We start from the raw sequence: 26,796 nt of genomic DNA, 5'->3' as shown, positions 1-26,796 counted from the left end.
TTTTTTTCAAAGTCTCATAAAAGTGGCCAGAATATATATATATTTTTTTCATATGAAGTATCTTAGTTATTTAAAGTTATACATAAAAGCCAAAATTTCTCATTCTTACAACATTTTCTAACCTTTGGCTACATTCTGATGCTCTATCTTTAGCAAATTCATGAATAAGGGTTGCATCACACATCTAAATGTAATGGTGTATTATCTCACAGGGTTTTTTTTCCCTTCACAAAGAAGCAGCTACAGTAGTGACACCATCATGCTAGGGGCAGGTGGTCCTATAATCCAATAAAGACCAGGGGGTGAACTATCTCTGTGGTCCTGAATGGTAAGGGATTCGGATACGCAAAAAGCATTATGTCATTTTGAAGGGGTTTTTAGTGACTTTTATTATGCAGTGGAAGGGGTTAAAATAAACAAAGTAAATCAACGTAAAACGTAGCTTAATTCTTACAAAAATAGTTTCAACTTATTTCATTGATAAATTGATAAAACTCATGTCAAAGTAAATTCTATGCTCAGATGGCAAAATGTTGTGTGTGTGTCACTTTTCCTAAAAAATTAAGTTGCTCACATTCAGGAGTCTCGTTTTTTAAAATTTAGTAAAGTGGCAAAATTTAATCTTTCTCTTTTAGTTTATTAGGTAACAACGGCAGCAAATTGTAATAAGTCAAAAAGCCACAGTATCGCATGTTGGCGAAATATTATTTATGAATTCTCCATCGTGAAATTTTAAAAAGTGAGACATAAAATTTGCCATCAGAGCACAGAATTATTAATAATTTTATTACGGAGAGAATTATAATTACTTTTTAACTAGGCCTGTTAGCCGCGAGCCGTATAATCGAGAGTCTATTGTATATGTGTTATATGAATGTAAGAGACGCGTTGGGTAGAACTCCTTAATACATATGAAGGCGTCTTAGCGTTGGGTGTTCCGTTGATATTTATCGAAAGCAAGGGAGACAAAAATGGGCGCCTAAATTCTACGTCAAACAACAAACTTCGCGTTGAAAGATAATGTCATCACACTACTGTATAGGAAACTTTCCTGAAATGTCCTTTAAAGAAGTTGTTTGATATGCGAAAAGAAAGTTGAACACGGAGAATTCTGCGCAAAGATGACGCGTGTAGGCGGCGATGATTCAATTTTCGTGAAGGAAAGTACTTTCGAATCTTTCCGAAAAGATCAGCAAATTGAATAACCCCGGGAGCACTTCGTTTACGCACCAATTTCGTTGAAAAAAAAATATTTCGAAACTGTTTTTAATGGTGTTATTCCCCCCCCCCCCAGAATTCTGTAATACGGGGGAGAGAGCATTCGGATGAAATCTTGTTAACGTGGAAAGTGACGTGCTACAACTTTTTTGAGAACTTTGTTTGGATATAAGGAGAGGAATAGCAAGTGCTCCATTTCTCAGTTTTGCTACACGCTTCCTCGAGAAAAGGTTGTTAAAGCAGTCGGGTTTGTATGCGATGCCTCCCTTGAAAATGCTGCGTAATGAAATTTAATGATGGCGATGTCATAATCGAACCTAACGATAATTTTGTATTGGACAAAGGCTAATTCAATGCATAAGCGTAAAGTTATAAGAAATATTTAAGGGGTTGGAAGAGAGGCATGGGTCCAATAATGGAAATCGAATGGGTTGTTCGATTAAGGAGTCGCGTTCAAGATCTTAGAGCAGTTTCCCAACCTTTTTGTTCCATCACCCCGACGCAAACTAATCCATAGAATCATCCTCTCCTCCGTAGCTTCCATCGCCCCCCCCCCGTTAGGAAATACTGCATTAGAGTAAGGGTGATCAACTTTTAGGAGAGTATAGGCAACACCAGCTAGAGCAGATGGTATGGGCCATTTCATTGGTTTGTGAAAATGTGTCACGCACTTAAGCGATCTGTAAATGTGCCGCTTTTCACTTAAGTGCTATGGAACTGTGCCGCTGTAACTTAAGCAGCCCGTGGTTCTTGCAGTTCTACTTCACTTAAGTTACAGCACTTAAGCAGTCCGGGGGTGCAGTTCCAAATCACTTAAGTGAGAAGCGGCACATTTACAGATCACTTTAGTGACATGTAGCGTATTAAAAGATCATTTGGATGATCCCACGGTACAGTTCCATAGCACTTAAGCAGCCCGTGGTGCAGTTCTACTTCACTTACGTGCTATGGAACTGTGCCGTGGAATCATCCAAATGATCTGTTAATACATTACGGGTCACTAAAGTGATCTGGAAATGTGCCCCAGGTCTCTCAAATGACGTGAAATTGCACTGCGGGTTACTTAAGTGAGTTGTAAATGTTTTATGGACTGCTTAAATGGCACGTCTTTCAATTTGTAGAATCGATCGTATCTCAGGTTCTAATTGACGTACACTCAAAATTTTGGTGGGTGTCAAAACATTCAGGAAAATATGCTTTATTGAAAAAAAAAGTTTTTCGATGTTTCAACAGACCTGTGCTCCCTTAAGCGATTTGTAAATGCGCCGCTTAGTTAATTTTAACAAAATTATATTTGTTGAAACGAAAATCAACACTATACATCCTTCCCAAATGTATATGCCTGATACTTCCGTATTCGATAACTTTAAACTGGGTTAACTTTAAAAGTCGTTGGCCTAAACACATCAGATTTGATTCCCCCATCTAAGTGTGTAACAAACTGAACTGCATCGCCAAGATCCATTTGATGAATTGACTGGTTGCCAGTTTTCAGTTTTTTTTCTTTGTGTTTCTTTTATTGTTACTACTAACGTCTTGAAAAAAAAAGTAGTGGGGGGGCCTTTTTTTATACCTCCTCTTAGGTGGTGAGGCAGGTCTACAACAGCGAATTGTTGTCATTAAAATGATTATATGTACCCGTAGTGTAAGAAAAAATCCTGAAGGGTCCTTGAAAAAGAGATATATCTATCAACCACCCCCAACAACTGCTTCTAAATATATCAATATGCTCTTGAAATTTAGTGATGGTATCTTCTCAAAGAGTCGGCAACAGCTTCTCTTCTCTGGTGGAGCAATAGCTTTAAACACCTGCCATAGTGTGCGAGTTTTAGTGCGTATTTTTTTTTTTCCTGTGCTGGTGCCCCCACTTTTCTTTTTGCTTTTAAAAGTGGATAACTTTTCTTATTCTTATTTAAGGTGGCTACATTCCCTCTGAAGATTTTCCAAGAATCAGGAGGTGGAAGAGAAGTAAGCGTTCTTCCCACCTGCAAAGACGTGGATGTGAAGCTGAACGCGGGCGAATCGCCTGTGATGACTGCGGAACAAGAGGTCCCTGGGAGGAATCTTCGCCGAGCAAGAGCATCTTGCGTTCGTCAAACCAAGACAGTGCCAGCATGGACTCCAACAAGTGAGGATGTCTACATTTATAATTTATTGATAATTTTCCTTCCTATCCTCCTCCTCTTCAACTCATTTGTGCCGTATCCAATCTATTGTTTTGAAGCTTTTTTTCCCCCTTGCTTGCGAGATTCCTTTGCACGTGTCCCTTAACTCCTAATCTAATTGCTGATTTATCATCGTCTTGGAAATACAATTTTTCCTGTGCGTGAGAGGAGGTCGTCGCTTCGAAATGCCTTCTCTCGAATTTTGTTTTTCCTCATACACAGGGCCTTGTTCATGGATTTTGTGGCTATCGTATAGTCCACACGGAATGCAGGGCCGTCTAAAGAGCATCATGTGTTCCCGGACCAAGTGATTTTTTTGAGGCCCTACCTCTAGAAAATTTTCGAAATTTTTTTAGCTCTTATTTCTGTGAGGGCCCCTCTTCTCTTGAGGTTCCCGGGCCCATGCGTTAAGACGGAACTACATAGCTGGCATACCTTTCTTGAGTCTGGGCGTCGATCCCCCCCGCCGGGCATGGACGGAGATGCGGGGGGGGGGCGTGACTGCCCTCCCAGCGTCAAAGGTGAAGTTGATTGATCTAATGTAAATATGCATATATGAATTGACATCATCATCATCATCCCCCCCCCAGAAATAATGACCGTGCCCCCCCCCCCCAGACGTCCAAGTCTATCGCCGCCTATGCCACCATTATGCGATGTGATATTTTGTGAGCTCTCTTAGCTGGAGTGTACCTGCCTGTACCAATTTAAAATATTTATTCTAGCAAATGATTGTGCGCAATCTCTATTATCTCGTTGTCATGAGCCCACCATCATACAGTCGAGGTCTTGGGCCATACACCCATGGTGTGCTCATGCGTAAAGATGGCCCTGTCTTGAGTCCTTGTCATCAGCTGGTATATTATGCTTTTGTCAAAAAGACGTGAGAGAAATTTTTGCATCACGTGTCTATAAATTGATGAAAGCTTAACCCGTGGCCTGAGCGGTTGAAGTCAAGACAGAATGCGTAATCATTGTTATTTAATCCCATTTAACGGTACCTTTGTGGTCTGGTATATTGCCAGTACATTGCCGTTGCAACCATCGTCACACATTTTTTTCGTTAAAATTAAAAAAAATATATATTATTTTATTTCTAAGAACATTAAAAAAAAAACTGTTCAAGTTCGGACCTGCTCATGCATTATGAACAAGGCTTTTATAACTGCGCGGCTTAGGTCCCTATTTTCGGGTAGAACTCTTTGAAATACCTACATAGGCCGATAATGTATAGTAGGGGTCTTATTTATGGGAGCTCTATTTTTGGGCCATACCCTGATGCTGGTGTTATTACCCACTGGTATGCCCATGCGTTAAGACAGCCTTGTCTTGAGTCTTTGGCATCAGCCAGGATCATGCTATATAGAGTATGCCCATTACTCTTCTGGGCTGCAACAGTCTGCATTTTAGTCACAGGTGCGGGAATCTAAGGACTGAAGCTGCTTGAGCCCCTCCCACAAATAAATTTTATGAGGGCGCTGAATCCCCCCAGTAATTAATGAATATAACTTACCACCATCTCCCTCCTGCATAAGGGCTTGAGTCCCGTATATCGGGACAACTGACAACTTTCAATCGCTTCAATGTTTTCTCCATTTCGGAGTCTCTGATTTTACTGCTGTGCTTTTCCTAATGTAGAATCAGTAATCTAAGGAGGTCTGGCTTAGAGGCCCCCTTCCCTCCTTTAATTTAGTGCTGATGTGGTGGGTTGGTAAGATACGGAGTTAGATATGGGAAGAGTTCAGGGTACATGAGTTCAAACCCTTCCACCTCCAGAAAATTGCACTTTTTATAGTTTGAAGAACTGGTGGCAGATGGCAGCACTACACATAACAAGCATTACACAGAAACACAAAAAACTTCGTCAGGTTTCACTACACGTACACGCACATTCCCGCATGTACCGATTCGTTGGGGGTTCCGCGGGGGGGGGGGGGGAAGCAGTAGTAGGTAGGGCCTCCAAAAAATGGCTCGGGGATCCATGATGTTCTTAAGTCAGCCACCTCGTTGGGCAATTTGCCTGTTGTGGCGTTGTATTTGTATTAATTCAAAGTCGGATCTAAGGCCGCTCACATGGTGTGGCGACCAAGAGGTACGGCAGGGTACAATAAAGACTAGCGACGAAAAAAATTGTATTATTTTGTTCTACACCGCACATACTCGAGAAGCGAGGAGGGAGAGAAAAAGAGGCCACTCAACAAGGGGCGCAATTTTAACAAACCGTTTTTTTTTTTCATCTCGATCTGCTGATTTTCGCTATCTGCTGATTGGTCCGTTTCTCCCCTTTTTTTTCTCTTCCCCTCTTCTGCGCAGGAATCGATCATCATCATCATCACACCCTTACATTTCAGAACCCCTCAGGTGATATTTTCTCTATCCCCTCTTCCTTTGCTATGTGTTGACATCTCTTCCATGCATTTTTTTCTTCCCAGTCGCAATTCTTGTATCCCGTACCTCTTCGCTCCATTATAAGCGCAGCCTAAGGCAATTCTGGAAATCATGTTAACATTTTGTCCCATTTTTGTTGATCAAATTCTTGTGTCCAGAAAGAACGAGAGCTCCCCCCCCCCCCCCCCCACCTACTTTGACGTCTTTTGTGCTATCTCCGTTTATTTAGCGTGCGCAATATCTAGAGAAAGAACACCTTTGTAAGGCAAAAGTACCTAGATTATCACTGATCAAAAATGAGAGCTACGGACTCCCTTTACAGAATGATACTCGTATTTTGTACGGAATACACTCTCTTTTGAGAACATCGGCAGGACAAAAAAAAAAAAACATGTGAAAAAGGTAATCCGAATTTTGATGAATAAGCTTGATATTAATTCTTGGGCAAAGTTGATCAACTCTTCTATAATAAGCTGGATATTTGGGAATATTTTTTTTTTTGAGTTGATGATTTCATGACTATCTTTCTGTTCCCAGAATGTAAACATCAGAGGAAAATCACTGTTTTTTATTGACGTCTGCTGTCTTCGAAAATACACTATGTATTTTAGCGGCTTGAATGAGCTGTTCTCTACACACTAACTCTCTCTTATACAGTTTGTATCTTTGGGTAATGACAACGGGATCGTTTAGCAGCTCCAAAGCCATTTCTCAGCCATTTCAGTCACCCCAAGATTCCTTTTGTTTGTATTTACCCTTTTTTTTTCTTTTTTGCTTCGGCTGGCTTAGAAATTGCGTTTTTATTTCTTGGCCTTGAGGAATAATTTTGCCGTCAGATCGTTTGTTTCTATGTTGCAAGTCCATTCAATCCTGTGGAGGATCTAGCCCGTTTTTACTTCCCACACTTTTTTGCAGAATGGGCAAATTTCCAAGTCTTTTTCTATTTTTTTTTTGTTATTGTTAGATGCCATTGTGTACTTCCCTTGTGTGATGGAATCGCCTTGCGCGTGTATGGTGTAGGAAAGGATTTATTTCACGTGGGGACTTGTGGGGGGGGGGGGGGTCGTTGTTCCCTTCAACTTAAGACGTAAGAATACACATTATGTACGGGGGTTAACGAACCTCTTTTTTTTCCCCCTCACACGATGTTCTGGAGGGGAAAACAAAACAAAAGCTATCGATTTTTCTTTTATGTTGGAAGATACAGTATCATCTATTGGAGAAGTTTCGTGTTTGTGTACGAAGTAACGTGTACGTGCTCCTGTGAGAAGGTCGGAGGGAAGAACGATTCCTTGTTTACCATTCGCATATTCGGATCGGAAGTCACGGAAATATATAAGGACGTTGACTGCGACGAGCTTTGATTTGGATTGGGAAAGAATAACTTTTTTTATATAGATTGAATTTTTTCTTCCCCCTTTTAATGAAGACATCGAATATACAGTCATAATAAAGGACAGTTGGGTCGCGGCTAAAAGGCATTTTGCTCTCTGTTATACGCAGGTGTGGATTCGTGGGGAAGAGATCATTCCTCCCAAGAGCCGAATAATACGGAGAAAATTTTTCTCGAATGATACGGCACGATCCAATTAGCCAACGCAGTTAGTCGCTCCACCGTTGTGGTGGTCGAGTAGTCATCAGATGACTACTCGCATCGCGAGGTCCCGGGTTCGAGTCCCACCGTCGCCACAGTGGGGGTCAGCTGAAGTTGGTTTTCTGTGGTTCCCAACTTCAAGGCGTGCATGCCAGCCGATCTTCCCTTTAAAAAGTCTCGCCACAGAGAGCAACAGACCTACAAACGGTACAGATGTAATTCAATCATAACATCACTCACTTCAGTTCTGAAATATAGATGGCGGCACAGAAAAACACAATACTACATACGCACTAAGTCTTAGGTACACACACAGTTACACTTCCAGCACAACTCATTAGGTAGTAAATCGCGCATAGATGGCGATAGATCTGAGTTGTGCACGGTTTGAAAGAAAGAAAGTCACTCTTATACACTGAAGAGCCAAAAAAACTGGTACATCTGCCTATTATCGTGTAGGGCCCCCGCGAGCCCGCAGAAGTGCCGCAACACGACGTGGCATGGACTTGACTAATGTCTGAAGTAGTGCTGGAGGTAATTGACACCATGAATCCTGCAGGGCTGTCCATAAATCCGTAGGAGTAAGAGGGGGTGGAGATCTCTTCTGAACAGCACGTTGCAAGGCATCCCAGATATGTTCATGTCACCTTGTACAATGGTACCTGTCAGAGTCTTATCTAGACGTATCAGGGGTCCCATATCACGCCAACTGCACGCACCCCATACCATCACAGAGCCTCCACCAGCTTGAACAGTCCCCTGTTGACATGTAGGGTCCATGGATTCATGAGGTTGTCTCCATACCCGTACACGTCCATCAGCTCGAAGCAATTGGAACCGAGACTCGTCAGACCAGGCAACGTGTTTCCAGTCCTCAACAGTCCAATGTCGGTGTTGTCGGGCCCAGGCGAGGCGTAAAGCTTTGTGTCGTGCAGTCATCAAGGGTACACGAGTGGGCCTTCGACTCCGAAAGCCCATATCGATGATGTTTCGTTGAATGGTTCGCACGCTGACACTTGTTGATGGCCCAGCATTGAAATCTGCAGCAATTTGCGGAAGGGTTGCACGTCTGTCACGGTTAATGATTCTCGTCAGTCGTCGTTGGTCCCGTTCTTGCATGATCTTTTTCCGGCCGCAGCGATGTCGTAGATTTAATTTTTTACCGGATTCCCGATATTCACGGTACACTCGTGAAATGGTCGTACGTGAAAATCCAAATTTCATCGCTACCTCGGAGATGCTATGCCCCATCTCTCGTGCGCCGACTATAACACCACGTTCAAACTCACTTAAATCTCGATAACCTGCCATTGTAGCAGCAGTAACCGATCTAACAAATATGCCAGACACTTGTTGTGTTATATAGGCGTTGCCGACCGCAGCGCCGTACTCTGATTGGTTCCATATCTGTTTATTTGCATATGCATGCCTGTACCAGTTTTTTTGGCTCTTCAGTTTATATATATATCATCCCATCCTTTGTCTGCAGAAGCAATAAGGGCATTTGCCATGGCCCCATAATTTGAACAACACTGTTCATATTGAGCAGCCCCTTTTATTTCATGTCAAAGTTGGTCCCTGTAAGTGGACGAGATAGGAGAGGGTAAGATAAATCTCTTCCAAAGAAATTCAGGATAACTAATCTTCAGAAAAAGCATTTTGAATTGAAAAGCAATGGCTAAAACACTGAAGTATAAAGACTTAAATGGAGCCAATAATAATTTTGAGTCGTTGGGGGGGGGGGAATTTATGCTTTTGTATAATTTTACATAAATCTAACAAAATTTAGCTCACACAAATTAATTCACTATTTATTTTGTCACTCACCTTGCTCACACCTCAGTTAATATAAATACATGGTGCATAGATAACAGGGCACATAACATTTTACTGGTGAACTGTTGATCCTACAGGCATACTTCCAATTAGGAAAAGGTACCCAAATAACTTGCAGTACTCAGATATGTGATTCATGTTGCAAGGGGTTATATAATTATTAAAATAAAAAACTAACTTTTTATACCATCCCCATGTGCCCAAAAACCCAATTAGAAAGTTGTGCTGAAATTCCACGTTTGTAAGTGAATTCCACGTTTGTAATATTCATTGAATTTGAATACTGGGGAAAGTTGGAAAAAAACCCCATAAAATGTCAGTAAATTGATTGATAGTTGATTGTGAAGATCAGTCATTTCAATTACCTCCACAGCTTTAATATTCATTTAAGATTTTTGAATGGGTAGAGCATTTGTATAATCGTGAAGAAGCTATGAGCATCAGAGTTCCCACAGCACTACTCAGGCTTGCTTATGCAGGGGTTCTTAATCTTTTGTGTTCTACAGACGCCTTGTGTCTATAACATCCACTGACCATCTACATAGGCCGAGATAGGCTTGAAAGGCTAGGGTTGGGGAACAGTGATGATGGGAAGTCATATCTGTATGCTGGAGGTAAAGGGCACTATGTCCATTTTCATCAATATCAGTATAATGCTATTTTTTTTGCAGTATTGGGGCCGTTCAAGTATTACGTAAGCAAATTTTTAGCCATTTTTGACCCCCCCCCCTCTTGTCAGCAAAATTCCGTCATCAACTCTGCCCCTCTGAATCCAACTCATATTTTCATAAAGGGTGGTTGATGACGTAAGCATTATCCAAATCCCCCCTCCCTCCTTGTCATCAAAAGTCAACAAATCGAAAACCCTTTCACCCTCCCCATCGATGATGACGTAATACTTGAACGGCCCCACTTCTACTTCTCTACATATAGTTATAGGGCACTATTCTATTGCAGTAAATTACAGAGATATTTACTTTGTAAAACAAGCAAGCTCCATAGAAACCATACTAAAAAAATCTTTAAGCAGCTCTCCTGTAAAATTCCCCTTTTGTTACATGGTGCCCTTTACCTCCAGCATGAAGAATAAAGAGATGTATATACATTAAATCAGTCAGCTCTGCCATTGATGCTGGGATGAGGGGTGCAATCCAAGCTCATGAACCCCCCTCCCCAAAATGAAATCTCTCCACTGCTTTAATATGACCAGCCCTGAGGGTGTAACATTTCATCTACACTGAGTTCTTGGCCTGCAGCAAAAAGAATGAATACACTATATTTTTTCCTCAAAATTGCAAACTTTTGAACTGAAGATTTTTAGATAGAAATATGGACTTGTTTTGCAATTTTCGTTATTGCCACAAATTTAAACTTCGTCCGAGATGCACTTGCCTATATAGTTGATGCGGCTTACGTGTCTGATATTTATGAAAATTCATCATCCTTCCATGTAAAATGTTTCCCATGAAATTCAAAGTTCAATCAAAAATCTGTAAATACTGGTCCAAACATACCATTAGAAGTGTATCAGACCTATGGGTGCTTGTCTTGAGCTTGATGTAGGAGATTTTGAGTTCTGAATCATTTCTGGAGGCTGCTCAAGTGCATGATATGGATGGATGCTTGCAACCCCAGCACGGGCGGAGATACGGGGGGGGGCGTGACTGCCCCCCTAGCATCAAAGGTGGAGTCGACTGATCTGATGTATAAATGTATATATGAAGTGATATCATAATCATCGTGCCCCCCCCCCAAAGACTTCCAAGTCTATCTCCGCCTATGCCTCCTGGTCTAATGCCACTGCTTGCAATTAAGACCAGTTCATAAGGCGTTAAAAATTTCTACCTCACCTTTAACTAAAGACTAAAAAAAGAGCTTAAGGACTGGATTCTCAAAAAAATATAGTAAGATATTAAAACTATGCTCTGGGAGGAGTGTACTCTGTTTTCACTTTTCAGTCCTAACAGGATGATATGGAAAGGAAATATTGTGCTCATTAAAAAGCAGATTTGTGTTTGTTTATTTGCTAGATCTTCAAGGTACCAGGCATATAACAATAATCAAGATAACTAACTAACAATATTACATTTGATGGGGAATTGCATTAAATTTGATTCAACTCAATCTGACCTCTATTTCTTGTTTCATTTTTTCACACGGTTTTGTTTTTTCCTCCAGATATATTTTCCATTAAATCAATAAGCATGTGTAGCTTCAATATGTTCAATTTAGATAAACAACTTTGTTATTATTTTTATTTAAATGCATGTTATTTTATGCATCATGAATGTTGCATGTCACACATGTGTTTTTATCTTTTTATTAACCTTAGACCTACTACTATATAACAAATTCTCTCAGTGTTTTTATTCAATCATACCATTTGTGTATATTACTAACCAGTAAAATGTTCTAACCAATACTGCTTGTGCATGCAGCGTATCAGATGAGTCCATCACTTCTCTTAACGAAAACATTGAGCATCTTCAGAAATTAGTGAAACTTAGAGCAGGTTCTAACCCAAATGCATATGCTACAGCTATGAGGTTATTGCATCAGCAGCTCAGCACTCAAGGTAAGATTAACATATTTCCATACAATATGTGTGTGTGTGTGTGATACCGTGAAAGGATGGAGAGCTTTTTTTCAAATTAAGCTTTTTGGCCATCGCTATATTTTACGCTTGTTGTTTAAAAAATTTAAAACAAATTGCATTGAAAGCTGTTGATGTATCTATATTTAAATACTATCAAGAAAAAATTTCAATTTCTTAATCAAACAAAAAGAGAAATACTGAGGGGATTTTGAACGGATCTTAACAAACTTGTTGATAAGGAACTTTTCTTAATGATGGAATTTTTACAGGAGCCCTCACATTTTTGTTACTTTGAAAATTATTTCTCTAACAAATTTTTATATGCAATAATTTTTTTAGTGGATTGAAGCGACTTCATTATATGTATAGTGGACTGTTGTTGTTTTAAGAGTTCTTAATACAAAATAGGTAGAAAAAGGATTGTTGATGCTTGAAGGTATTGTTTTTTTTTTGTAATCAAATTCACTCATTCCATTATCTAATTTTTTTCAAAGAAACAAAGATTCAAGTTTTGTTGACCTTTTTTAAGCATCTAAACTGCACATTAGAGAAATCCATTGACAAAAATAAGTCAATGGGTCCTATTCAAGATGAGAAAACTGAATGAATGAACGCCAGAACTTTGCCCCCAGACTAATCCCATTGTCAAGATCTGATTTCTTTCAGCCAAGGTTTGTGGTCAGAAATGAGAGACTGTGGACAAAGAAACTGAATTTTTCCTTTGAGACATCTAGAGCAGATATATTTTCTTGAATAGCTCCAATGTTTGTTTATTGATAAACGAATCAATCCACTGAAAACGTGAAAATAAAACTGATGACTCTGTGTGATATAAGCATAGCTTATTCTGGATAATTACTATAGACAAAAATCGTTAAAAACTGGGAATTTCCAAAAACAAAAGTATTTTTGAGAGACCTGCAGAATTTTTCTTCTTTAAAACAGGGAATAATATTCTGACTCAAAGCAAAACACAAACAAAAATTTCACTTTATCTTCACCTCTTTTTAGTAGAATTAATTTATTTATTCTTATTAGCTCAGAGTGATTACTCTTCACTGTTATTCTCTGTAACTAGCTTTGAGCTAAACAAATGAAACTACTAACATGAATTTTTCTCCTCTGCTTTCACTTCTGAATCACTAATTTCATTCTTTCTTTAGAAAAAGCAATGAAGCACTTTCTGGCAGCATCAGTTGGCGGCATACCTTTGCTATTAACCATATTGGAGGTGAATAATAGTTCAACTGCTTCTATGATTTACAATGTGCTTCTACTGTAAAATATGCTCATCCTTAGGTAATGATTATGGCTGTAAAATTTTTCTGTTGGATGAAAATAGTTGAAGATAAGATTGAATGACCTTTAGATGATCTTAGTGTTTTCTTCAAATTTTGTTCGCAGCCAGAATGAAAATATTGGAAGGTGGTAGAAAGAAACTTCTGAAGGAGAACTTTTGTGTAGAGCATTGTAAAAATAATAATGATAGCAATTCATAAATTTAAGTTCAAATCCCTGCTGGTTTGAAAAAAATTGCTGGTTTCTTTGCACTGTGAAATAGCTCTGGGAGGATATTTTTGTTTCTATTCTTCTTGGAAAAATAGAATAAAATTTATAGATATTTGTTATGTACTTAATTTTGTTGGGAGCCTGATTTTTTAGCAGCTCTAAAATACCCTTGGGAAAAAGTAGGGAAATATTGAAGCGACCCTGAATTCTTGTAGCAGCAATACATCAGGTGTGACAATGATTTTGATAGGGTATTAACAGCGATAGAGTCGAATAATTCATACCAAATGATTTCTCACCATAAAATTTAATTCCACATCAAAGATTATTTTATTTTTGAATTGAATGATTAACTCAAACAAATTACAGGAATACAAACTTTGAATGGAAAAACTTCAACTGATAGTGTTAGATAATTAAATGCATCATATTCATCATTCTATGAATCCATGAATATTGAAACACATTTTCATCTGCACTCATTTAAATTTTGTTTTAGCACACTCAAGATCAGCATGTGAAGCAGTTGGTAGTGATGATTATGAAAGAGATGCTGAGACGCAAATCAGGTAAACCCTTCAATAATGTTATCATGCCAATTATCAGCATATTTATTGGAGTGGCATTATAGTGTCAGATAAGCCAAATTTATTGCTGTAATTTCTGGCAAATAAGCCACTGGGATGTAAGCTATGAATCACACATAGAAAATTTCAAGTTTTAATTAAGTAATTATAATTTTTTTTTCAGCGAGGGCTGACAGAGCTCAAACTCTTGCCAACTGTGGCGCCGTGAATCCCTTGCTGAAACTGGTTGTTAAAAGCCACCAGCCTTTCAATTTCACCGATGAATTCCTCTCATGCTTATACTCAGTAGCAGCAAAAATAGGAAAAAGAGGTTATTTGAAAGTTCAATTATTTTTTTTAATTAAAAAATAATATATTTCTTTAAAGTTCTGATGAGAGGTGATATTCTCTAATGTCCAATATTATCTTGCTAACTTTATTAAATGTTTTTTCTTAGTATATATACTGTATATATATGGTTTTAAATGCATGTTATGAAATCTTATAATTAGTAACTATCTCAAATGTACTTTTTTTTAATTAGGTCTTTTAATTTTTTGTAGATAAGAAGTTCGCCATGAAAGCTAGACTTCTTGGTGTGCTGCCTGTGATCATAGCTCATATTAGATATTACACCCTTCGCCCAAAAGTTTTGAATTCAGTCCTCATGCTTTTGAAAAGAGTTCTTATAAGTTGTATGTGTTTTTTTCTTCATTTCCTCTTTTCAGTTATGTTCTGTTTAAGTTGAAGCTCATATATTTGTTATGTATGCATGAAATCGTGACAGAAAAAAATTCCTCAAATGATTTCTTTTATATGAATGAATGGGGATTTTTATTTAGGAAATGTGCGTACTTTCAACACACATAGTAAAAGTCTGTTAAAATGAGAGCTCTCAATCAAAGTAAAAGATACTATTATATTGTGGACTTCTCGTTATAAGGGAATTTCTGTTTTATCTGTATTGTAATCGTCTTTTGGATCCTTTTTTCTAATATTAGCAAATGAACAGGACTTCGGTCATAAAATTGAGTTTTAGTTTCATAGCAGTAGATTCTCTAAGGTGGTGGTTCTCAACTGGTGCTCCATGCACATTCCCCAGAGACTCCGTGGCCACTCAAGAAACATAAAAATAACAGTGAATTTAAAAAAAAAAAATTATAAATATTTTTAAACAAAAATAAATCAGTAACTTTGATGAATAAATAAAAAATATCCGTACGGGGCTCCGCCATAGAAATTATAGACCAGAAAGGGCTCTGTGAGTCAAGAAAACTTGAAACCCACTGCTCTAAGATGTCTTTGCATAGAATTTGGTATTTTCAAAGCACTTTAGCGGATGGATTGAATAATTACAATTTTGAATTATTGTATAGTTTCTCACTTCCACGGCTGTATGTGAACTCATTAAAATTTTTTGGCTAATTGTAAAGTTTTTAGCATGATTTATTCAGGGACTTTGAACAGCAAATAAAAAAATTGCAGCCAAATAAGCCCTGGTGATGACACTGTCATAGTCACTGGGCAAGATGAAAGTCAAATAAAATCGTCACATATACACACGTGTATATTATGGAAGGAAGCCTAAGAATATAAAGGGGAGGGATGTGAACTTTTACTTCTAATAAAGGACGGACACATTCTTTGTTAGAAGCATCTCAGGGCAATGCTTACAACAGGGCTTGACATGCCCAGCGCTTGTAAAAATTCTTACTGAGCATGTAGTTTCTTCAACTACATGTCTGACACAGGCACATAAAAAAACACAAAAAATTAAAATACTTATCCTAGTCTCTTTATACACTGATCTTAGATTTTTTTCAGTTCGTGGCCACATTAATTTTTATAAAAATCAGGATCGATAGTTAAAAAATGAATAAATTTGACCCTAAATCTAAAAACAATTTCTGAGACAGTAAAACAAATAAGATTCGGAAACTCTCTGCTGGTTTTCATCACATCAATACTTGCAGAAGTGATGAAGCTGATTCAGATGATTTTATAATAATAATTTTGTGTGGTCATTATGATTTTTTTTTATGAACATTGTGCGAATAACTATCATATGAAGCTATTTCGTACACTTTTTTAAAAAATGAGAAATGATTTCACAGTGAAATACCTAGGTAAATCTGGTAACATTTAGGAGTAAGTTTTGGACATGTAAAATAATAATTTGTGCATATAATATTTAAAGTCACATGTCTGACTGGGTGTTAAAATGCTTCATATTTTTTCAGCTCGCTATAACAGAATATTTTTTGCTTCTTTAATTTTAGCTCTTACACAATCACTGGTTATAAAGAGATTCTGATCATAATCCATACTTATATATACATCTTATTGTATAGCATTGTTTTTTTATATGACTTTTTAAAAAAATATATATATTTATTCATTTCTGTTTTTATTTATAGCTGTAAATGCTACTCAGTTGAGTAAAGCTGATTTGGTTCCATACTTGCTGACATTTCTTGACACACCGAGAAGAAAGATGACTTTGTCTGTCATGTATTCACTTGAAGCGATTTCATTAGCTACAAGATCCAGTAAGAATATTTTTAGAAGTTGACCAATCGTATAAAAAAATCAATGAAGCGTCAAATTATCATATTTGTGTGAAACTATATAAGCATCCTATATATAACTATATATGTATCCCTTTTTTTTGTGCAATCAGTGAAATACTTAGAAATGGTGACATAGATGCAACCTGTTTTTCAGATGCAATAGAAAAAATAAAGCTTATAATTCACTGACAAATACAATGATTTATTCTTTGTTATTGTATAAATATAAAATATACTATATTTTCCTTTTTCCTTCTAGGATATGCTGCTAGACAGTTTGTACAGAAAGAAGTGACAGAGCATCTATTGCAAGTTTTGTTTAATGTTAATCATTCACCTGGTACCAGTAGAATCAGGACTAGCCGAATGATTCGTGCATTTAATGCTGTTCTGCACACACTTCTCCATATGACTCAGATCAGTAAGTTTATTTCCAATGAATATGGCTTTTACTTTCAGTTTTTGATTTGGTTTCATGTATGTTTTTTGGTCAATGCTCAGTCTCAACTCTTTGCAAAGTAGCTTGTGTCTGCAGTTTAGGCAACATGTTTGAGAAATGTTTTCATTTTATTTTAAAAATCTGTTTTATTTTACCTTTGCAGAATCTGGTCGGGAAGCATTGAATGCAGCGGGAGCAGTGACTGTTCTTTTAAATTGGTGTCGGAGTATCGTGTTGATTCCTGGAAATCATTGGGATCGTATGGTTATGAAAGCAAGCACAATTGTACAGAGATGTCTACCACCCAGGCCCCTGCCTGTTTCTAGATTCAATGGTTTGGCCGTTTTCAATCTCCCTGATCAGAAATTTGATGATCACTTCGAGTATGCAGGTATTTTTTTTAAATTTTACTTGTGACTTCAAAATTTCTGTAAATTGATTCATGTTCATAAAAAAATTATTTTTACCATTAATTAAATTTCAACTATTCATTTGATTTTTAAAGTAGAGTCATCATATTACCATTGATTAAAGAAAGAATTAAAGGTCTGACATACCTTTTTTTAGTTGATTAAAATAGAAACATGCTTATTTAAATATAGATATATCCTAGAACCTCTCCTGACCTGTCTTACTGGGACTGAAGGTCAACCAGCTTAGAGAAAAAATCCAATGGAATGAGAGGAGGTTAAAACCGATTCACAAAATTAATTTGTATTGCACACTGAAACTGTTAGGTATTTCATAGAGAAATATTGCTTTGTGCCAATAATATTTTAAAGATTGGGCTGATGAATTGCAATAAAAAATTAGGTGATTAAATTTTATACATGGAATAGGGAGTTGCATGCAACAAATTTCTGTACACCCACAATGTAGTAAAATATTTAATGAAACCCACTCATGCTATCAAGTTAAAAACAGAATTTTTTTTAGGTTGATTTATAAAGTAGCCAGGTTAACTAAATTGGTATTGGCTGAGAGAGGTTGCACTGTAGTTGTTTGTAGAAAAATAGACTGGGGATGCGCTGAATTGTAATGGGAATTACAATGATTTCATATACATGCAGTAGACACAGCTATTGGAATCACAGATATTGCTATCATTTTTGCCAAGTAGAAAACAGACCAATATTATACCATAGGAAAAATTCTGTTTATATTTATCAGGACTTTGATTCATATCATCAATTTCTTTTTTGTCTATTTTGAAGCTGCCAGGCAGAATGAGACCTATTTTTTCCCCTATATAAGTTATTATTATCAAGACTGTAGGAGCTCGGAATGTCCTTCCTTGTTTACTAATATTTCCGCACTTAATGTAACTGGGCCATGGTAGTCGCTGTGATCCATGTATGTGTGGAGCTGCTTTTACTCTCAAGGACCTAAGGAACGTACCATACATTAAGAAAATAATGCATGTTTCAGGTTCTATTCTAACTCCTCACAGTGGCTAAATAATAATGTATAAAAAAAACAGGATTTTTTTTAGCTTAAAGGAAAAATACCTTGTTTTAGAACAGTGGGAAAAGGAAATAGTTATTTTCCGGATATTATTCTGAGGTGAACTCTGAAAGTAAAGCCATCACGTCTCCGCCGAGACTCGACCCCAGGCCCTCTTGTATACCGGGCAAGCATGCTACCATGTACACGACTGGAGACATGACAATGCCTTCCTTATTTCATGCCCTGTGGCGCGAGGCACTGAGAAAAAAAGTCACCTATCTCACTCTAAACCGTCCCACCCAAGGGCCATTTCCTGAAGCTAAGAGAGGCTACTAATGCCTCTACTTCAGTGCCTCACGTCGCAGGGCGTGAAATAAGGAAGGCAGGGTCATGTCTCCAGTGGTGTAGATGGTAGCATGCTTGCGCGGTATGCAAGAGGGCCAGTATGGGTTCGAGTCCCAGCGGAGACATGATGGCTTTTCTTTCCGAGTTCACCTCAGCATAATATTCGGAAAATAACTGTTTCCTTGATATCTCTGGCTGAGAAAAAAAGTCACTTATCTCACAATGGGAAAAACCCATCGAAAAATTTTCAACTAGTTATGTGGGAAAGAAAAATGAAGTGATACTATTTTCATGCATCCTATTTGTTTGAATGGGATGTATGGTCATTACATTTGCTTCTGGGTTTCTTTCAGACATAATTATTTACTGTTATCAGAGAGCCCAAGCCTCGTTGTGATCACATTAAGCAGCATACACTGTAATTTGATTTTCTTGTTAAGATCTTCCAATAAATAACAAGGGAAGAAAGCCAAACTCACCAAACCAAATGTAGTGTCATTATAGCAATAATTCATGTGCTTTTAACTAGATAAAATGCAGCTTTTTATTTATTTATTTTTGCTTTTCGATGAATTTATAAATTTTTAGTATACTATCCATTTATCTTTTATTATAAAATTTTCTGGTGAAGTGACTAGAATTTATTAGGCTTCTTTAACCCATTCACATCGTGTGATGAGCTGTATTTGCATCAGGCAACTGAGATGCAATTTAAATACAGTAGACTCTCACTAATCTGGCACATATCAGACCAGGCGGAGCCAGATCACTGAAATTGCCAGATTACTGAAAGTTGGTTGAAAAGCCCATGCAAATACAGCAGACGTTGGTTATTAGAATCACTGGGAATCTTGTCATTCGGGTATTGTTATCAGTTTTGCTAAATGGAAAAAAATTATTTGGACTTTTGTTTATTTAATCTTTTTTTTTTTTCTTTGAAAGTTTTTTCTTTTATGTATTTTGTAGCTGAAGTTGAATCAAACTCATTTTTCCGCCTATAAGTTATCATTATCAATCTGCGAGACTATGTTGGAGGTCAGAAGACTCCCTTATTGATAAAAAAATTTGAATAAATAATAAATTAAATTTATGTATTCGGGTTCACAATTTCCTAATCAGGCTGATCACTATAATCCATGTAGTACGTGTAGTGTTTCTTTTGCAATAACTTTCCAATAATGAAGGCATGTTTAAGGTAAGAGAAAAGTTTCCTTTCTCCAGTTCTTGGTCAATTTCTTTCAACTGTTGATTCACAGTTCCTCAGCTGGAAGACATTAAACAAGAGGTGTATTATCTTTCCTCGCACTGTGTATTATAAAAAGTATCATCATTCGCAGCACACATTACACAGTTCCCTTTTGACTCCTCACAATTTCTGAGTAAAGAAATATTATTTTAAAGCTCGTGTGCGTGCGTGTGTGTGTGTGTGTGGGTGAAAAAATCCTTTTTCAGAACAATTGAAAAAAATCTCAATTTAAAATTCTGAAACCTGATATGTTGGAAAGAAAAATGGTCTTGTCCAGTTTCCATAAATCCTGTTTGGCAGAATGGGACATATGGTAATTGTACTTACACAACCAGGACTTATTCACATATTTATAAATTGGTTATTTTAATCAGAAATCTTGCTTCTCAATGTGATAAAAAGGCTCGCACTGTGATATAAACGTCTGCATTCAACAGACATGCACAGCAGCGTGTTTTCCTCTTCTATACTCAAAGAAAACCAGCATAAAATTGCTGGATTACTGGATGGGCTGGACTAGCTCACAGCTGGATTATCGAGTGTCTACTGTACAATGTGAATGCGTTGATGAATCTTGGAGCTGTATAAATTTGAAAAATTTTGCTTCCATGCATTTATATTTAGTACTTGTCAAATTTCCAGTTTGTTACTCAAGACCTTTTCCTTTAATGTGAAAAAAAATCACTTGTGTTTTTTTTTTTTCAGAAACAAAAAACATAATATCAGATAGTGACAGCCAGATATCTTCAAACTCCTCATCCTTTGAATCTGAGGGCTATTCAGACCAGGTTTGTTTCAAGAAATATCCATTTCATGTGCACTTTTCTACAAATGACTTGCTACTTAAATTCATAGCACACTCGACGCTCGTTCTTACAAACTTGTACAGACAAAAATCGGTTTTTCAATGGGAATGACATTCAAATGAATGGCATATTGTTTGGGATCACAAGACTTTTAGATTATAAAACCTGTTAATTTTCTTAAATTAGAGGCTTGTCAAATCGAGCATCGATTGTATCAAGAAAATGTCATGAAAAAAAATGTGAACGTCATATTTTTAGATTAAAAAAAATCAATTAGGAAAGTTAAATTTCCTAAGTAGCAAATTTCATAATGAGTCTTACTGTGTGGAAATTTTTTCTAGAGTAAGTCAATATTTATATAGGGTGATTCAAAACTCATTGTACAAACTTTTAGGGGAGGTAGAAAACACACACACACACAAAACAAAAAAAAAAACAGAATCACATAGGCTGAGTTTTGAATCAACCTATATTCTATGTGTGTAATATTTTATTTTTATAAGAATTTTGTACCAAGACTTTTCTGTCCAGTTTATTTTGTAAATTTTTTTTATATTTTTACCTGAAGGATTCCGACCCTTACTCTGATCAAGCAGGATTCAGCTCAGGAGATTGTGCTAGACAGTTTCGATCTTTCTTTGATGAACTTAAAGAAGACAAAGAAGGGAAAATAATCCAGGTATTCAGGTTGTTTTATTAAATGAATCATTTGGCAATTTTAATTAATCACCCAGCTGAGATTTAATTGTTAAATTCAGGAGTTAAAATGTGTCTGCTATACATTTTTTTTCTCATGTTTCTGAATAAAAAAACTTCCAATTTTATGGACCTTACTTCCTGAAAAAAGTTCTGTTCTTGCCAAAAATTTTGTTATACCCAATATTCATAAATACAAAAATTTGTTAGAAGCAATATTTTAAATTTTATTTCGGTATTGCAGGTTCACTGGGACAAAAAAAAGTTTTATAACCAGCACTTTGTAATATTTGATTTCATTATAAGCTGGCTCGACTATATCTAATATAACTTGAATTAATTCAAATTTTATTTTACTGTTCATCTGTTGATTGTCACAAAGACTAATTTCTGATCTGATTGCTGTAACTTTTAGTGACATGAACCAGAGAGAGGGTTGGACAATCCTCCAAAAATGTACATGCTGGGCATGTAATTTGAAATAATACATGCCAAAATCAGTAATTTATATGCCAGTGTTGGGCATGTGATTGAAAAAATTCATACCTGGTCCAAATTTTTTGGGTACCCCAAACATGTTGGGCAGTAGATTTATCGATTCCTGACATAAACAGGGTGCCATTTCTCTCTGATTTAAATATTCCATTGACATGTTTATATGTCATTTTGTGTTTTTGTATTATGGTTTGAAATATTATCAGCCTACCTTTCTTTTTCTTCATAATGATGGGATTCAAAAATATGTTTCATGAGCACCATATACGGGATGCCTTATAAATAGTTTGAATATTCATAAATATTAGAGGAATTGAAATATTTCGATTTGGTTTGCAAAAAATTGTTCTTCAGAAGGGGAAATTTTTTTCGTGATACAAGAAAAAAATTATTTCAAATTTTTGGGGATAGAGGGCTCTGTGTGAGCTGTTAGTCTGCATCCTCTATCAACAAAAATTTTAAATAGTTTTTCCTACACCAAAAAAAGAAATCTTCCTTCGTGAGAGTAACTTTTTTTGCAAAACGGATTCAAATATAAAAATTCCTTCAACTTTCATTAATTTCAAACTGTTTTTAAATTTATGAGATACCCTGTATATATTCCTAAATTTATTTTTAATTAGGAAAGCATCAAGCTTCAAGAGCCACTAGTGTTCCTGAGTTACGAGCCATCAGCACCTTATGAGATAGCACCTTCCTTAGTGGCAAATGATGGAAAAGCTAGTTCAACTTTAAATTGGACCAATGGTAGCGATAGCTCCCCGAACCAGCAGTCTATGCAAAACAGAACTACTTTAAGGGACCAACCTGCTGCATACGACTGTTCTATAACCAAAGAACAAGCATCAGTGTCACCGCCTCCGCCACCCGTGAGTTGTGGCACCTGTAATAACTTAGTGAACTCCCCTTCGAAGATGCTATCGCAGGTTAGCATATCCAAGAAAGTAGAAAAGAAGAGTATTTTCACCTCAAGTGAAGTCCGTTGTTTGGTTGACAGTGCTAAGGAAGAAAAGCGGTCCAAAGAGTTTCTGGACAGCGTGGACAGCACTGCCTGCTACCAATCTTTTGCCTCAAGGACTGTCTCTGTGTTGCCTTTTGTGAAGACTGCTTATCCAGATTCGAAGTGTTTAGTATCATGTGAAGAATCACTCGTGAAATTTTACTCTGCACCAGCTGGCTTGGTCAGGTACTTTATGGTTTTTTTTTTATATTGTTGTGTGATGAAGCTGAAATAGAAAAATTATTCTCTGTATTTTTTCATTTCTGTAATATGTCTGTATTTATGATATCTAAAAAAATGGTGATGGTATTTCAAATTATCATTTTACTTTCCCAGAAAACATGCTGTGAAGCATATAGAAGATATGGTGAACAGGGATTCGTCTGTTTTCAAAGAAATATATAGTTTGGACAGCTTGTTGAGTGAAAGTGCCTATCATAATACAAGCCTTGTAAACTGTGATGAAGAAAGGTACGAAATAATTTATTACGGAAGTTTTTAAGTGCTAAAACAACACATGAAACCCTAATGATTCATAACTCTGATATTAACACTTTAGGGCCACACATTCATACAGCATGTACCAATTTGTTAGAAATTTCCCGATGAATGTTTACGAGGTGTATGTATGGTTTAATGGTAGTGATAAAACAAATAAAATTAATATGGTGCATATTATTTTTCGTATAAGAATTTTCTCTCTATTATGTGCTGTTATACACTATCCATTTCCTGAACTGTTGGTTTTAGAGACAACTTCCAATTATAAAAAATGTTTCAAATGATGTTTCCATTCTCTTAAATGCATAATTTAACTTCTCTCCTGAGGTCAACAAAATGTTTCTCCCATGTTTTCAAGTGCAATATTCGCTGAGATATTTGAATTCCAAAATCAGAGGAAAAGGGAGTAAGAACAGTATAAATGAGGGAAAAGAGTTTATACTGTTCTTTCCTACTTTTCTCTGATTTTTTAACTCGGATATCTCAGCAAATATTGCGCATAGGAACATGGAAAAAAAATTCTGTTTGCCTCAGGAGCGACAGGACAACAGAACTTTGTAATTGGAAGTTAGAGGGACTGTAAATTTTTAAACTTTTTTATTAATTTTTTTTATGTGAACAGTATTTAAGATGATGGGGGACATCATTTAAAACATTTTTTCTAATTGGAAGTTGCCTCAGAAACCAACGGTTTGGGAAATGCCCATCGCACAATGATAAGACTCTGTATATATTTCTTTTTCAAATACTTGCTTCATGGAACTTTATTGTTTCGAATTTGTTATGGATCATTAACCCAAGTTCAGTTTATTTTATTTTTGTCATTATAGGCCTTAAGTATATTATAAACTCAAAACACATAGCTCTATTCATCGAACTATAGATGCTATTGAACTCAGCACCTTCCATCATATTCATTAAAAGTGCCACTGAGGAATTCTCTCAAGGATGAAGTGTGCAGTTATAGTAGTAGATGCGTTAGTAAAATTTATATAAGGGTCATTGTCACAAAATTGGGAAAAAATGAACAAAAAGTTATCAAAAATGAATGTTGACCAAAAAATCCAAAAAAATTCTTGGCACACTTCTTCGCCTACCGATAAAGTAAAGTATAGTCAGCAATGAAGTTTGTTCAAAATTAAAAAAATTAATTCAAGTTTAACTTAACTTGACATTCACAGCATATTCCATCTATTTTTGGTAGCTCATTTTCAACTTGGACAAGCTGATACCCTGAAAAAAAAATTTCAACTGCATTTTTATTTCTTTTTTATTTGTGTTTCTCATTCCTTTTGTCAATTTTATGGGGACAACAGATTTACAATTTGTTTTTGTTTTGCCACTGCACAGAGAGACTTTTAAAGCAAAGTCTTTAGATGCAACATCCAGCTGCAGAAATGTTTAAACCAAGAAATCTAAATTTTTTTTATTTTTTACTCCCCCTTCCCCAAGCATATAATCAAACCTTCTATATGGTTACCTAATACCAAGAGAAAGACATTTTCATGTTTTGCGACACTGATAAAAAACTAAACATGTTGAAAATGTGTTTTTTCTGAAATAATAGAAGTCTCTCTGAATTGAAACATATGGTGACGTGAAAATATTTTCAATCATATATTTCTCACATGCTAAATCCAATATTTTTATAGGTCTCATTGAGATAGAGTGGCAAATATTGAGCAGGCTGATGAACCGGATACAAGTTCAAGCCTATGATAATTTGGCGTTATATAGTTGGCTAACAGTTTATTAAACATTATATAGTTATCCAAGGATGATGTCACTAATCTTTCTTTGGCGCTCATGTGCACTGAATGTGACCATACATAGATGGTTGGACACAATTCCAACTGTCAGCTTTGGCCTGAATTGTGTCCGACTGTACATGTATGGTCCCATTCAGTGCACACAAGCTCCAAGGAAAGATTGAGATATTCGTTACTTCTGTAGTCTAGTGGTCTAGGGCTAGGAAAGTGAAAGGACGTGGGTTCGATTTCCTGCAGGGGCAGTTGAATTTTCTGTTTCCAAATATATCTTCACATTAGTCAGCTATTAAAAACCTTTGTATTATATAATTATCTGTCTATTATACTGTTCCCAATAGTTCTTTTTCGACAAGAAGATGTTACACTTGAGGATCAATTTCTCATTTTGTATTCTTTATTTGAAAAATATTTCATTCTACATCGTTGATTTGGTGCTAGAATATAAATACTCAATTTAAGTGGAGGGGATTAAATTCAGGGGCATCGGAAGTGCTTGAAACCCGTGGTGCTCGGCTTGAGGTTCATGTAAAAATTCTGATTTTTGAATAAATTCTGGTGTGCTCGGACACATGCCAAAAAATACTGGGACGCTCGAGCACCCTTGGCTCTGACACAACAGTCTTACCTACAAAATTATATATATACAGTCCCTTATGTAGGAAGTTTTAAAATCTGTCATTCAAAAAAATTTGGCTTGTTTTGAAACGAGTAACAAACAAGGTATCAAATGCTTGTTCCTCTTGGAAAAATGGCTACCTACTGTAATGACTAATATTCAATAATAGACTCCCACAATTTCCATATACCACATAGTCTTTGTTATTGAATAGCTAAAACCTGTTTTTGCAAGTAATCCCTTGTATTTGAAACAAAAAATTAATCTGACTAGAATAATCTTTTTCCTGCTTTCATAAAATCCCCTGGTTTTCACTTTCGGTGGATTCTTGCATTAGGGAGGAAAAAATACATTTCATTGAAAGAAGCAGCAAGAAGAAAAAGATTAAAGAGGTTAAGATAGAAAGTTATCATTGTAAAACTTGAAAAATGGGCTATGGATAGCCAAGAGAAGGACATTTTCTTAAGATATTAAAATATGTTCAAGTTAATTTAAAAAATCTATTGATGAAAAATTATAAATAGAGTTGCAACATGTCAGAAATAGGAATATAACTAGAAAGTGACAGAAAAAGAAGTTTTTTACCGAATATATTTATTGTAAACTGCTGGGGACATAATTTAGGCAAATTTCACAAGAACGATTTATATTCTTAGAATGTAGATTTATTATTATGATTATATTTATAATTGAATAGTTGAATAACAATTTCTTGAAGATAATTTATGAATATTATAGATTTGCAAGGAAGTTTGATAATTGAATACCTTCAACTGAATATTTTCCTGTTTTAGGATTAAATCTGATGTTATTCCAGAGCACCTGACATTTGAATCCAGGTTCGAAAGTGGAAATCTAAGAAAAGCATTCTGGGTATGACTTTTTAAAAAGATTGTTTTCCCTTGGTTTATATCACAAAATACTTGAACAATTCTGACAGTTTTTGAGTCAAAAATATTTTTGTCATCCATGTTGATTTATTTTTCAACTATGAA

General features: G+C 36.3%; 1 protein-coding gene across 2 annotated transcripts in view; it reads left to right on the top strand.

The window, feature by feature from the left end:
* LOC149067075 (cytosolic carboxypeptidase 1-like) overlaps window positions 1-26,796 on the top strand; it is a 67,927-nt gene that overhangs the window by 7,233 nt on the left and 33,898 nt on the right. Inside the window, exons 2-15 of one of the 2 annotated variants that reach the window (XM_089252894.1) lie at window positions 3,136-3,346; window positions 11,640-11,776; window positions 12,961-13,028; window positions 13,806-13,875; window positions 14,057-14,203; window positions 14,436-14,567; window positions 16,290-16,421; window positions 16,702-16,863; window positions 17,045-17,272; window positions 20,624-20,706; window positions 21,293-21,403; window positions 22,539-23,101; window positions 23,252-23,386; window positions 26,596-26,674. In XM_089252894.1, coding sequence (XP_089109020.1) covers window positions 3,333-3,346; window positions 11,640-11,776; window positions 12,961-13,028; window positions 13,806-13,875; window positions 14,057-14,203; window positions 14,436-14,567; window positions 16,290-16,421; window positions 16,702-16,863; window positions 17,045-17,272; window positions 20,624-20,706; window positions 21,293-21,403; window positions 22,539-23,101; window positions 23,252-23,386; window positions 26,596-26,674 — 2,061 coding nt within the window. In that variant the 5' untranslated portion in view covers window positions 3,136-3,332. The remainder of the gene's footprint in view (window positions 1-3,135; window positions 3,347-11,639; window positions 11,777-12,960; window positions 13,029-13,805; window positions 13,876-14,056; window positions 14,204-14,435; window positions 14,568-16,289; window positions 16,422-16,701; window positions 16,864-17,044; window positions 17,273-20,623; window positions 20,707-21,292; window positions 21,404-22,538; window positions 23,102-23,251; window positions 23,387-26,595; window positions 26,675-26,796) is intronic. The other variant, XM_089252895.1, reaches the window with a different exon arrangement.

Source organism: Pholcus phalangioides, unplaced genomic scaffold, assembly GCF_987345545.1.
Source record: "Pholcus phalangioides strain wild (caught in Gottingen) unplaced genomic scaffold, Ppha-v1.0 ptg000031l_1, whole genome shotgun sequence".
NCBI lineage: Eukaryota > Metazoa > Arthropoda > Arachnida > Araneae > Pholcidae > Pholcus > Pholcus phalangioides.
The sequence above is the reverse complement of the archived record's forward strand: the minus strand, read 5'-3'. Positions and strand labels throughout refer to the sequence as shown.